Here is a 13275-nt window from a genome sequence, read left to right as displayed (position 1 = left end):
GAAACAACCGACGTGACTTTTCTTGGTCTTGACAAGCTGCAGCATTTTTTCACTGACACACTGTAGTCTGTACTGTACATTTACCGCCAGACTGACAACTTACTGCTAACCTTTTCCTCTCACTCAACCACTCACGCGATACGTACACACATTACACAATGGCCCTATTACTTAAAAAGAGCTACGCTACCAAGAGTTTCCCAGACAACGACACAGCGGTTAACTCATGTTTCAGAACAGTGCTTTACAGAGGCTCCCAAACGCTATTGATTTCCAAATGAATGGATATTTGGCGTTATTTTTGGCATTAAAAAAAAAAATTTTTGGCCTGGGGAGGGTTCTCATTGTACAATTATAGGAGAAACACTGCATGCCCTAAGCATACCCTGCTTTATCGTCAAATTTAAATTAAATGGGACCATAATTTACAAAATGAACATCAAGTGAGAAATAGGGTCATTTTCTCTTAGACCTCTATACAATCAGACTTCTTTTTGCAAATAGTGGAGTCGCCCCCTGATGGCTATTAGAAAGAATGCGGGTTTAAGGCACTTCTGCATTGGCTTCATTTTTCAGACCCAGAACTGCCCGCTTGCTTGAAATTGAAGCTAATGTGGAAATCCTTTAAAGTGCAATACCACTGACGGTCTCTAGATGCTGGCTCCAAAAAATCCCTGCCTCCACTAGACTCCAACTCAAAAAGCGTCAACTCCTCTCTTGAAATATAAGTCGATACATTTTTTTCAACGAGTGATTATGGTCTCAGTCTCTAAATTCAGGCCCTCTAATAAGTATGCTGGTGGTCATTTTGGAAGTTATTGCTCTGTTAATAGATATAAAGATGAATAGTAAGTTTTATGTCTGTTGTGTGGGCGTCGATTGACAGCTGTTACTGACGGTTCGCAGACAGAAAAGATGGCAAGCAGCAACTCTTCAAACTGGGCTTCAAACTGGTTCCAGTGCAAACCAGTGGATGACGTCACGCCTTGCTACGTCCATCTTTATATATAGTGTATGGTGTATGGTTTACAGTCCAATTGACAGCTTGACACCAATCAGACTGTAATTCACAGAATGAAGGGTTTCTGACTTCCTCAAATTCAAAAATAGGAACTGCCTCTGACGAAGCGAAGAGAGCAAGATTCACACTGTCCATGCCCTGTGGTCTCTGGCCCGTTAGAGGAAACATTTGACAGGAAATGCATTGCACTCATTTCAACACACTCACACAAGGGTGAGTAGTATTTCTTGGCCTGGATGGTGCGGGTTACGGTGTGCTCACTCAGCCTCCTCATCCTGCACTTCCAGTCACCTCATGAAGTCAGGCTCGGAATATTATTTAAATGTTTTTCTATTTCCTTGTGAGAGATAAGAGTAAGTAAATATCTTTGCTAGCGCAGTTAAGCTCTTGAGACTATATTCATTTTAATCACCTCTAAAACAGACCTTTGAATACTTGAATGTAGTTTTATCTTATCTTCTGTCTTCATGAAGAAAGATTCTTACAAATATTGTATATTATTAAAATATTACAAACAGATTACCTGCAGATTACCAGCTAAAAATGGTTAATTTAGAGTAGTAGCTCTCCAGCAGGGTGTGCGGCTTGTTAGTAGGACTTACTGAACTGAGCAAGAACAAAAAAAGCTAACAAATACACATGTATCGTTTTTCTCACAGGCATGTATCAAGTAATCAAAGGTATCAAAAACTCCCACATTACACTGCATCTGTTTGTGTTGAGGAAAGACTGTTTGTGGCTCTGTCTGGGAAATAAGCAGCTTCCCCTGTGGTCATAAGTGCAAGGCAGAGATATACACAAATGCAGTGAAGTCCGTGGGCCGTTTGTGAGTCTGACAGTAATCAAATAGCTTTCAGAGGTATGATATAAAGTTATTGCTCTGTCAAAATTCATTTTGGCAGATTTTTGCGACAGCTCCAGTTTATGTGTCCCAACAGACCTTACTGAGTTATTGCTGACAATCAGGCAGGTTTGCATCATGTGAATGCAGGGAGTCGGCACTGCCCGCTGTTTGTTTATCAAGACTTGTGATTGATCTGCAAGTGAGACCTTCAAACAGAAATCTTCATACTTGGACAGTTTGAATAATGTCATGAAATAGTATTCATATCTTATGACGTCTTGTGTTAGAAAACCTAGCACAGATGGTACGTGAAGGGAGTGCTAATGGTAAGAGATTGGGGCACTTTGTGGGAAGTTGATCTTGAATCCACTTACGCAGTGTTCAAGTGTGTTTAGAGAGGTGTAGAAAGAATTTAGTGAGTCTGTGTGAACAAGCTGTGTGTGCACCAATGCTTGCTGTGTCAATTACACTTCCTCTCATAGTGGTCTGTTGTGTGATTGTGTTAGGGTACTGACTATGTGTTGGCTGTTCAAGAAGAATTAACCTCACGTTGAGTAATTGTGTTTTTATGTTTGTTCAGCCCTGAGATGGTCACATATGTTTGATCAGAAGGCCTCGTATTATAACTGTAGTATAACTCATTATAGAAAAGGAGTATAGATCTAAAGTCATACTGAAATTTAATATGATCCTCTGACCTGAACACTTTTTGGATACACAATCTCACACTCTTTGTTCAAGCTGTATATACACTTAAGTGAACACAAGCAATGCTGAAATTGACACACAGCTAATCAAAGTAACTAAACTGCCTAGAGATCTTGCTGTTTAGACATTAACACAACTTCCTCTTTCACAGAGGTGAGTCACCCACCCTGACAACATAGTTTATCTCACATAAATTTGACACTGCTGTTTACAGTCTATAAAAATGGCCAGTTTTTTGATTTATACCATTGCAGTCTTGATTATAATCACAATTACTTGTCTCTCTTTCAGGAAGCAAAATTGTTATTGTACTCTTGTATCGTAACATATTTCCCAATGCAGGATTTCTCAAAATAGCGCAGTAGGTAGGAAGTGCTTTTCATCATCTGGTCTAAAATCAGGCTAATGTCCAAGTGACACACAATGATTCACTTTAAGAAACTTGTCTTGAGCTGACATGCTTTTTTACTTGTTGCTCTTGAATACTCTCTATTATAACAGTTGTTTCAGGGAAATGGAAACTGCAAATGTTTCAAAATAATCTCGACTCAAGGTCCTACTAGCTGTGCTTCCAATCGCATCTCTCAATCTTCGTCAGTGAGTGGAATATCTTATAAAAATGTGGTAGTATGTGGAAGGAGATTGTAACTGTTACCTGTCTTGATTCAAAGATGGTCTTTCGCGCCTTGTGAGCCCAAGGTCAAGAATCAACTTCCATACTCAACGATTATTAATTATGAAAATATATAGCTGCCATCTGCAAAAAGGCAAACTGCAATTAATTGCAAGTCTGGGCACATTTGAATGTATGTAATGCTTTTTGTTATACATATAATATATTCATATTTTTTTTCCTCTTCCACAGATCGCATAAACCATGATCTGAAGTCTGCATTGTGTCAGTGGACGTGGACTTGAACTCACACACATCAGTCATGTCTCAGTCTGTGCCCTGTACGACTGTGTGGGACTGGTTATGTGTGCTTCGTCTAGAACAGTATTCTGAGGCATTTCAGAGCGCCGGGCTGGCAACGTTACGAGAATGTCGCAACCTCACACCAGATCAGCTAGAGCGGATGGGCATCACCCTGCCGGGTCACCAGAGACGCATCCTGGCCAGCCTGAACAAAACACATGTTAATCGTGATGCGCACAACTCGACACAATCTGATACATACTCCTACCTTGTACACACTGAGAGAACAGATGGAGATCAGAAATTGAAGGAGACAGGACAGTCCAAAGTGTTGCAGAGAGACAGACCTGTGCCTATCCCACAGGAAAAAAGTGTCCTGAAGGAAAGTGAGAAAAGAGATGGAGAGACATCGAGACCTACACCCAGAGAAAGAGAGAAACCAGTTCCCAAGGAGAGACAAGTGTCCAGGATGAAGGAGGAAAGTGGAGAAGAAGGAGAGAAGAGGCCAGTTCCTCGACAAAAACAAGCAGCACGTAGACGAGGAAAAGAAGAAGAGAGGGATAGAGGAGAAGATGGAGAGAGGGAGAGGCCTGTGCCTAAAGAGAGGACTAAGTATCGCACTAATGCTCCAGTGGATTCTCTCCCCCTTATCTCTCCAACTTCTGACACCGCTTTACCCCCAGTCCCACCACGAAGCACCCCGAACTGCCCTCCGCAGCGCTTCACCTCACCTCTGAGTCCCTCACCTCCTGCTCAAACCTCTCCCTCACCCAAACAGGCCAGACATGCAATTAAAGCCCCACCTGTAATGAGTAGATCTGTGTCCCAGACTTCCACCCCCAGCAGCACCCCTACCCAAACCCCCACAAAAGCACCTCTCCAGCCTCCTTGCTTCCCCTCCTCCGAAACTCGGCCTCAGACATTAGCCATACAGCTACCTGTCCAGCATTTGGGTAGTGATGGAGGAAGAAAAACGTCACCCATCTCCCCCACTGCCTCTCCCAGTGAAGACAGAAATGCTCCACCTCTCCCTCCTAAAGTTGGTATTGGATCTAAAGGTGCTCCACCAATCCCACAGAGGTTTCCTGCACAGTCTCCCAGCACTCACAGGTATGGCTGTTTTTATGTGGACATTAATGCTGCTCTACATGGCATCATTTTCCTGTTTGTAACACGTACGCTATATGTGGGTCACAGGGGATGTAAAATCATTTTTCCCCTCTCACATTGCCTGACAGTAATGATAGCACTTTAGAGAAAAATATATAACAGGATAACTTAAGATAGCTTTATTCTGGTCACTCTCCCCTCCTTCTACTCTGTGTAAGATGACCCCATCTCTGGGCCTCTGTGCTCTAGCAGGGCTAGGTTTTCCAATTTTTGTTTCTCCCTCTACCTTCAAAACATGCCTGGACTCCCCCCGGTGTTCGTTTGAGTGTTAACTTCAATACTGTATTAAGTTGAAGACTTATTAAACCAGTAAGTTTTAGTAATATGCAGAGTGTGTGAGGGTGCTACATAGATGGCAAAATGACAAACAATAACTAATTGTTGGTGGTGCGTGTATGTCTTTTGTGTATGATTAGATTGAAATTTAAATTATAGGAAATGGTCAAAACACCCCTGTCGGATTTTATTAGTTTTTAAAAAGATAGCACTGCCATCTACTGGACAAAATGGGGAAAATGCACCTCATGTCAACAGTTTGATGCAAATATGTTATTGTTGCCTCTTAAACACTTCCTGAAATTAAAATTAGACACTTCCTGAAACTTAAAGGCTGATGCACATGAGTGAGTGGGCATAAAGCTCAGTGGCCCGTTGAATACGGAAATATAAAAGAACAATTTACACACACACGCACTGGGAGTGTTATTTGAAGATTTGTTTTTTTTGATTTTTTTTTTTGCATAGTCACTTGTGCACATCAATGTTTTTGCTCAAAGCACTTTAAGTGATTTTAAGAGGTTACGCATTTTCCCTTTAACAGCTGACTATTAACATTGAGTTAATTACACTGATGAGGCTCAGTTTATTTAATCTGTAGCAGTCCTTTGTTATACATCTGTGTTTGTGTCGGTCCTGATGACTGCACACAAGAATTAGTTGCTCTCTCTTTGTCCTGTGTGTTTCGTCACCAGCAAAGATAAAAAATGAAACTGCCACAGGCTGTGGAGTTCTATTATGAGTAATATATGCATGTTCTCTCTCTCTGTTTTAAAGGGAAACTAGCTGTAGAAAGAGGGAGGAAGTCACAATGGAGAACAACACGAAACGGTTAAAAATTTTCCTCTTTATTATCCTCTGTGAGTGACACAGGAAGAGAGAGAGAGTGAGAAACAATTATAAATAGAAAGAGAGTGTTTTGTTACCAGAAACAACCTTCAGCCTTTTTGTTGCTTCTACCAGCACACATTCACACGCTCTCTTGCTGCTCTCTTGTTTCCCTGTCAGCGTGTTTTTTTCTTTTGGTTTTTGGAGGTTTGCCTCCTCCCATCTTCTTTCACTGGCCATTTCCTCCTACTTCCCCCCCCCATCTCCTCCGATGTGTGTGTGTTTTAAGATTGTTGTATCATCATAGAAGAGGACTCCGTTTGAACATGTCACAACAGGTAACATTGATACTAATCATATCTTTACATGTCTCTTCTCAGTCTGTACTTGTCTTTAGCATGCGCTCTCTTTTTCTCATCCCCCTCCTCACTCTGTTTTCTTAGTGTTTCAAACAAGGAAGCCTTTCTTTTTTTTGCTGTGTTCATGTTTTATGCTGTGTTACAACTGTCGTCAGTGAATAGAGGTTAAGGTGCTGTTTAAGTTTTGTCTCGTTTCCCTGAGTTTGGCTTACCTTGACCATAGTAAGGTAGCTTAATGTTTTACTGTTCCTGAGTGAGACTAGATATACTGCCCTGTTCTGGGGCTGTACAAGTTTAGATAATGGACATATGTGTTGGTGTGTTACCTGAAAGTCTGTGGAGCATACAAAACCAGTAAGATGGGATTTTGCAAAGGCACCGCTAGCTTGTTTATCTTTGTGGAAATCAGGTGTTCTCTAAGAAAGAAACGGTGCTCTAGCTTTGCTGTCTCATCAATAATGAGATGCTTATTATATCTTAGACACAAAGTTTGAATTGTGTGCGTTGGCTGTGTCACAGCATGGTCTAGCTTACTGCAGGTCTTGAAAAGACAGAAAAGTCGTGCAATTAATACATATGCTAGCTTACAATGCTGTTCATCCTTGACAAAAGGGTCCATTTTTATTTTCATTTTGGGTTAAAGTGTAGAAATTTCTCCAGAATTGTAAGTTCACGTACACACAGTGAAGGAGGAGAAAAGAGCAGTCATTTTTTCTTCAACCTACAGTTTTCTATAAGCAAACAGAGAGCAGGTTAAATATAGCATCCAGCTAGCGACCCATCTCTGCACCCTTCCTCTGAGAAAAAGGAGGAACTGTGTCAACAGGTCAGTTTCCCGTCATTGTGGGTCTTGTGTTACCATTTATTGGTTTATTATTAAACACAAGTAAGTTAATATATTTAGAGTCTTGAATTTAATTTAAAGTTAGCTACCTCTAAAATGTGTTTCTAATGCAATGACAAAAAAGCAATGTATCTTGTCCACAGTGTTCTGTAGACCGTGCGCTATTAATTTAAACTGTGTAGTTATATTGTTTTGACGGCTAATGAAGACATGGTTTACCACCCTGAAGGGCCTCCTAAATTAAAACTTGCAACATAACAGTATATGTCTGTGTTAGAATCAGCCCACAGATCATTTAACTCGACTATTTGAGAATATTTTACTGTCCAACAGCTAACATGTCAAAGTTTAGCAAGGTGCACAGCTGACTGTAGTGACATCAAATTACGTAGGTTGTGAAAGTGAAAAAAGTACACTGGTACACTAAACTGATGATTAAGTACTATCCGGTGACTAAGGCTTAAAGAAGTGTTTTTTAACTACTATTTGACTCATGCATGGTGCAAATAATTATATGCAAATGCAATTTTCCATATGGTTGTTCTCAAGCTAAAATTGGTCTCTAACCGTACTGTGTGTTTTGTGTTGACGTGTGACCAATATGTGCTAGTAAGCATAAAATTGTGACTGTAATGAGAAGGAAGACAGAGGGATAAAGAGGAACTTTCACAATTCTGGATGGATAGAAACCAGGCTTGTGTGCTCACTCTAGATTTCCCCGTCAGCATGGAAATAGTGTGTACTGGCTGTTAAGCATGTGTGAATTAATTGATTTCGCAATTTTTGGGTTTATTTGTCTTTTTGACCAAACATAACACTAACAAAAAGAATACTAGGAGGAGGAAGAATATAAAAAGAAAGCAAATGTACTCGACATGGTTATAACATGCTTTCTATATAGTCTAGACAGAAAGTTTTTGGACAGTTCCACATTTTGTTCTTCAAGCTCTGTGACTCAGCACATTCAACTTGAAGTAAAATAATGGATACTACATTAAAGTGCCAAGTCTCAGCTTTAATTTGAGTAGGTTTACGTCAATATCGAAAGAACTGTGCATGAGATATAGCCCTTTTAACTCATAGTGCTAAAAGTTTAGAGGTTGCAAAGTAATTGGACACTTGGCCACTAAATGTTTCTGGGCATCTGTGTGTTGTTCCAACATTAGTTTGTGCACAAAAGAGCTCAATATTGATTGAGAGTAGCTATTTAGATTGAGGTGGAGATGTCTGTCAATATGAGGAGTAAAGAGATGACCATGCAAGTGAAGAAGATAATAATGAGGCTGGAAATAAAGTAAAATCTATCAGCGATATCAAACGTAGTTGCTTTTCTAAAATCAACAGTTGGGAACATTCTTAAAAAGCAGATGCTCACAGGAAAACTAGAAAATGTCAAACAACCTGGTGGACCGAGGAGCACAAGTCCTGTGTCATGACTGCACAGCAAGTCAAGTGTGCTCTCCAGGATGTAGGCAGACATAAGTTTCCCTGTCAACAATCAAGAGAAGACTTCATGCCTCAGAGGATTCACCACAAGATACAAACTCCGGATAAGCCTCAAAAACAGAGAGGCAGGTTGCAGTTCACAAAAACATATAAAAAGAAAGCGTGGCGCTCTGGAACAAAGTTCTGTGGACTGATGGAACAAAAAACAAGCTCTATCAAAATGATGGGATTAGATTAGATTAGATTAAGAAATGTTGAGAAAAAAAGGAATAGTTTATGACTCAAAGCATGACACCTCATCTGTCAAACAACTTTTGTTATGGCTTGGGTATGTATGGCTGCCAATAGAACCGGCACACTAGTGTTTATTGATGATTTCACTACTGGCAGAAGCAACAGGATGAATGCAGAGGTATACAGGAGCAATCTGTGTGCTCACAGTCAGCCAAAATGCATCAAAACACATTGGCAAACATTTCATCATTGAGCAGGACAACCATCCTAGATGTAAAGCCAAAGCAACCAAAGAGCTTTTCAGGTCAAAAAGGTGGAATATCCTCGACTGGCTATGTCAATCTCAATCCAACTGAGCTGCATTTCACTTGCTGAAGACCAGACTAAAGGCAGAGGACCCCACAACAAGCAAGAGCTGAAGGTGGCTGCAGTGAAGGCCTGGGAGAACATCACCAGGGAAGATGTAAAGCGTCTGCTGATGGCTATGGGTCGAAGGCTTCAGGCCGTCATTGACTGCAAAGGATTTTCCAAAAAATATTAAATCTGATGGTTTTATTTGACTTCTTGTGTATCTGTCCAATTACTTTTATACTTACTAACTGGACTGTATATATATTTCTAAACATTGTTAGATATTAAATTGGTACTTTGTATAAAGGATGAAATTATTGGATACTTAGAAATATCATTACTAACTGCCAAAATACAACAATGAGACAGACATTTCAATAAATACACCGGAAATACAAATGTAAGGTGCTGTGAGTATTCACATTAGAAAACATATCATGAGCATATTTATGAGTTTTATATTTAACTGCATAGCATATTTGGATGACATTTACAAATTGACAGATGAGTAAATAAGCTGGTTGTGGTAATGTGTGATCAATTTGTGTGTAATATTCAGCTAATATCAAAATTGCACTGTGGTTCAATAATCCTGAGGTGTAGTGTGAGGGTAAGATGGTGTGTGAGGTCAGCAGGCATGTTGGTGCAACACTGATACAACTGCATGTCCTTTGCATTGAAAGGAGACAGTTCAGGTGGTTCAGGCGTCTGATAAGTATGCCTCCTGAACGACTCCCTGTGGAGGTATTTTGGACAGGAGCCCAGGAGATCCCAGGGCTGACCCAGACAGCACTGGAGGGATTACATATCTGATCTAGCCTGGGAACACCATGAAATCCCTTAGGAACAAGTGGAGGGAGTAACTAGGGAGAGGAATGCCTGGAATACTTAGCCTGCCATCACTGCAAACCCAGATCAGAATAAGACACAGAAAATAGATGAATGGATAGATATGTATGTGTCACTACAGTATGTGCACATACATGCCTGTGTGAACACATAGTGTGTGTGTGTGTGTGTGTGTGTTTACAGGGGATCCAGAGGTATGCTGTGTTTACATCAAGATGGTATCTTGCAGGTCAGGCAGGTTCAGACTTGCTGCTGAAACCAGAAGTAGAGAGACAGAACGACATGGATAGGAGGAGAGTTCTTGGATCAATTCTTAAACCACTGGAAACTCAGGCTCCAGAGTGGCAGTTTATAATGTGGACTGAATCTGGTTACCAGAGTTCTTACCAGAGTGATTCAATATTTTTTTTTTATCTTTTTCTTCATGCAGTTCTTAGTGAGTTATAACTTCTGACCATAAGCTGTGTAATTTTGCTGCCTGCAACCAGACCCCTTTTGTTTTTGGTAGTAGCTGCCTGGAGGAAAAACTGAAATGCAGTTATCTTTGTAGTCTTTACCATGGAATGAAAGAACAGAAGACAGGAGATAGGAAGAAAGGCCTTCTTCCTATCAGAGGATGTATAGAATCAGCCGTCTGTGCGGGATTTTCACCTGTCCTCAAGTGACCATGGTGACCAAAGACTCCTCTCCTGCTCTAGAAACCCCTGTTGACCTGTCCTGTACACCTTTATCCCACAGCCCCCCTTTCACCAAGGCAGCCGCCGATGAGATACTGATAGACCAAACTCCACAGGTTCCACCACGGATCAAGACACCTCAAACTCAACAAAAAGCACAACAGTCAACTCAACCCGACACTCAGCCGGCTCTGCCTGCTAGAAGGGTCCCACAGCCTCCTCCTGAGAGCAGTGAGTAGCATGCACAATAAATTTACTAATCTTTATTTAAGCTTTCTCTTGTTTTTGTGTTTTAAACTTAACCTGCTTACATATTTCAAGAATTTACTATATGTGACAGGTGCGCTGGATGAAACTTAACGGGAACCTATACTGTATGCAAGAAAGATTGCTATGTTATGCATTTTCTCTGCTTAGGTAGGCTTAAAGAGATGAGGGAAAAAGGAAAATATGTGAGTGAAGGTTACACCTGATGTGGTTTTTATTGCACTCAGAAAACATTTTCTCAGAAAATGCATTCTGTCAAACTTTTGAATGCCTTTTCTGTCTGATAAAACATGTAAAAATGTTTTGTGAATGATGAAACCTGCATTGTTTACATGGTAACTGGTTCCAGTTAGGGTAGTTCTCAAGCTTCGCTTCACCTCAGGCTCGATCAGTGATGTAGTCTGCCAACCAGGTCACATTACTGTTCTTTCCAAAGTTCCTCCTTGGCAGTCGCTCATTACTGTTGTGAAACAGAAGAGTGAGTCACTTTCACCCATGGCTGTTGCCTCACAGTGAACGTAGCATTTACATTCTCACGGTAAATGTCATGTAAATAAAATAAAAGAAATTAAATGGACACAGAATACCGGTGTCAAGGTATCTAAACAGAATTCCCACCACAAGGAAAACATTATGTCACTGTACAAACTAAACAGTTTAATGCAACTAAAAGATACTTTTTGTATCTTATACATTGCTTTACAGTGCCACTATTGGCCCAAAAAACAATAAATGTTGTGAGTGACACATATAGCACTAACCACACAGAATCTTGTGAAAACATAGAATCTTGCTTTGATTAAACAGTTATCACGATTTAGTTATTATCAAGTTTTTATCATGAGCTACTCACTTCCTTGTTAACTTTACTGTCTCTTCCTGTTTTCACACATTGGAATAAGTGGAAGAACAGAATCTTTTGTGCTATAAACTTTGAAAGTCTTTTCTCTACATTTTTATCTAAAATCATCCCAAAATAGTCTAAAGCAACTATGTCAATTTGATACCATCACTGACACATCGAGGCTAAGGTTGAAATTATAACCTGACTTTGCTTTGCTAATAAAACAACAATAATTCCTTCAAATGCATTGCCAGCATCGCTAAACCCCAATAGTTTCACCTTGACAGTTTGTGTTTTTGTATTATGTATTTTTTAGCTGAAATACTAGCTGTTTCCTTCTTGTAGTATTACTGATGTTGTCCATGTTATCACAGACACCTGCATTTGTTTAACCATTTGCAAGAGTGCAAACACTTTGGGCTCCTGTGCTTACTAGAAACAGCCTCTGCACAAGTGGTGAAGGAGCTGACATTTTCTGTATGGATGTTTGTACTCATAGTTTTTTTCTCTCTCTAAAAGGGAGAGTTTCAACTTGACATTGTTTACCTTGTCCTGTGTGCCAGAGGGACTATGACTCTCCTGAATATTTGTTATTTAGATGCTCAACTTTAATAACTTGTTGCTGAGAGAGAGAGAACTGGTTTAGTGCAACCACACTCTCAGCTGTCCTTCCCAGATCATTTAGTTTCTATGGATTAAACATCAACACGATCAACACTCTACTCCAGAACCAGGGAACTTGAGAAACTGCAGGAAGAATTGCTGTCATTTACTTTTGTTGTATGCAATTTCCCTCTTCTTGTCTGATCGCCTTTTTTCTGAGTGGCTTCCAGTAAGGGTTATATGTGACCTAAGTAAAGTTATCTTCAAAATGGATATTACACATTGCCCATTCTGTGGATTTACTGTCTTTGTGCACCTGTCCTGTCAGATACATTCATCAATATGGTTTTAAATACTTGTAAGACGGAAAACTTTGAATCTCCCAAATATCCAAAATCAAATGTTTCTTTGTGTATTACGTATGCAGGAAGCACAAAGAGCAATAATGTTGTGCCAAGTCAGGAAAAGTACATCAGATCTGTACACAAAAGGGATTATGTCTGCACTGTATTAGTGTGGTGCAAGTTTTACCGCAAACCCAAGCAGCTAAAAGCTAACTTTTTTTGTTCTCATCTTCAGTCGATCATAATTCTGATGACTACGAGGATCCAGACTTGTTTTGCTCCAGTGTTCATCAAATGAACACATCTGACAGGGTAAGAGTGTGTAGAGTTATTGTAAGTGTTTCCTTCTTTTACTTCTTTTTCTCCTCCTGAATAATTGGAATGACAGCTGTCTCCTCCAATAGGATATGTCCCTGCAAGTGCCCAATCGATCAAAGGGGCGGTACAGTTCTTTGTGCAGCGATGATGAACTGTTGGATGATGAAGAGTGAGTTGTGCATCAACATACAAACAAACTTTTTATGCAAACCCTTACAAACGCGTAGTTGAGCTGTACAATAGAAACACACCAACCACAGAGACAGGTCTGACCTTTCTATTCAGTACATGCCTGACCTCAATAATCAGCTGAGGTTGTGTTTTTGAGTGCATGCCAGTAATTAGACATATTTGCTTACTTGCTCAAATAGCTTCC

At 40.2% G+C, this 13275-nt stretch overlaps 1 protein-coding gene across 4 annotated transcripts in view; it reads left to right on the top strand.

Annotated features, from left to right (window-relative positions):
* LOC137185956 (arf-GAP with Rho-GAP domain, ANK repeat and PH domain-containing protein 1-like) overlaps window positions 1-13275 on the top strand; it is a 53404-nt gene that overhangs the window by 9238 nt on the left and 30891 nt on the right. For 2 of the 4 annotated variants that reach the window (XM_067594522.1, XM_067594520.1), the window contains exons 2-5: window positions 3439-4599; window positions 10585-10754; window positions 12817-12893; window positions 12986-13068. In XM_067594522.1, coding sequence (XP_067450623.1) covers window positions 3509-4599; window positions 10585-10754; window positions 12817-12893; window positions 12986-13068 — 1421 coding nt within the window. In that variant the 5' untranslated portion in view covers window positions 3439-3508. Of the gene's footprint in view, window positions 1-1355; window positions 1375-3438; window positions 4600-5855; window positions 6102-10584; window positions 10755-12816; window positions 12894-12985; window positions 13069-13275 lie in introns of those variants that run through there. The other 2 variants (XM_067594521.1, XM_067594523.1) reach the window with 2 other exon arrangements.

Source organism: Thunnus thynnus, chromosome 7 (genome assembly GCF_963924715.1).
Source record: "Thunnus thynnus chromosome 7, fThuThy2.1, whole genome shotgun sequence".
Classification (NCBI taxonomy): Eukaryota; Metazoa; Chordata; class Actinopteri; order Scombriformes; family Scombridae; genus Thunnus; species Thunnus thynnus.
The sequence above is the reverse complement of the archived record's forward strand: the minus strand, read 5'-3'. Positions and strand labels throughout refer to the sequence as shown.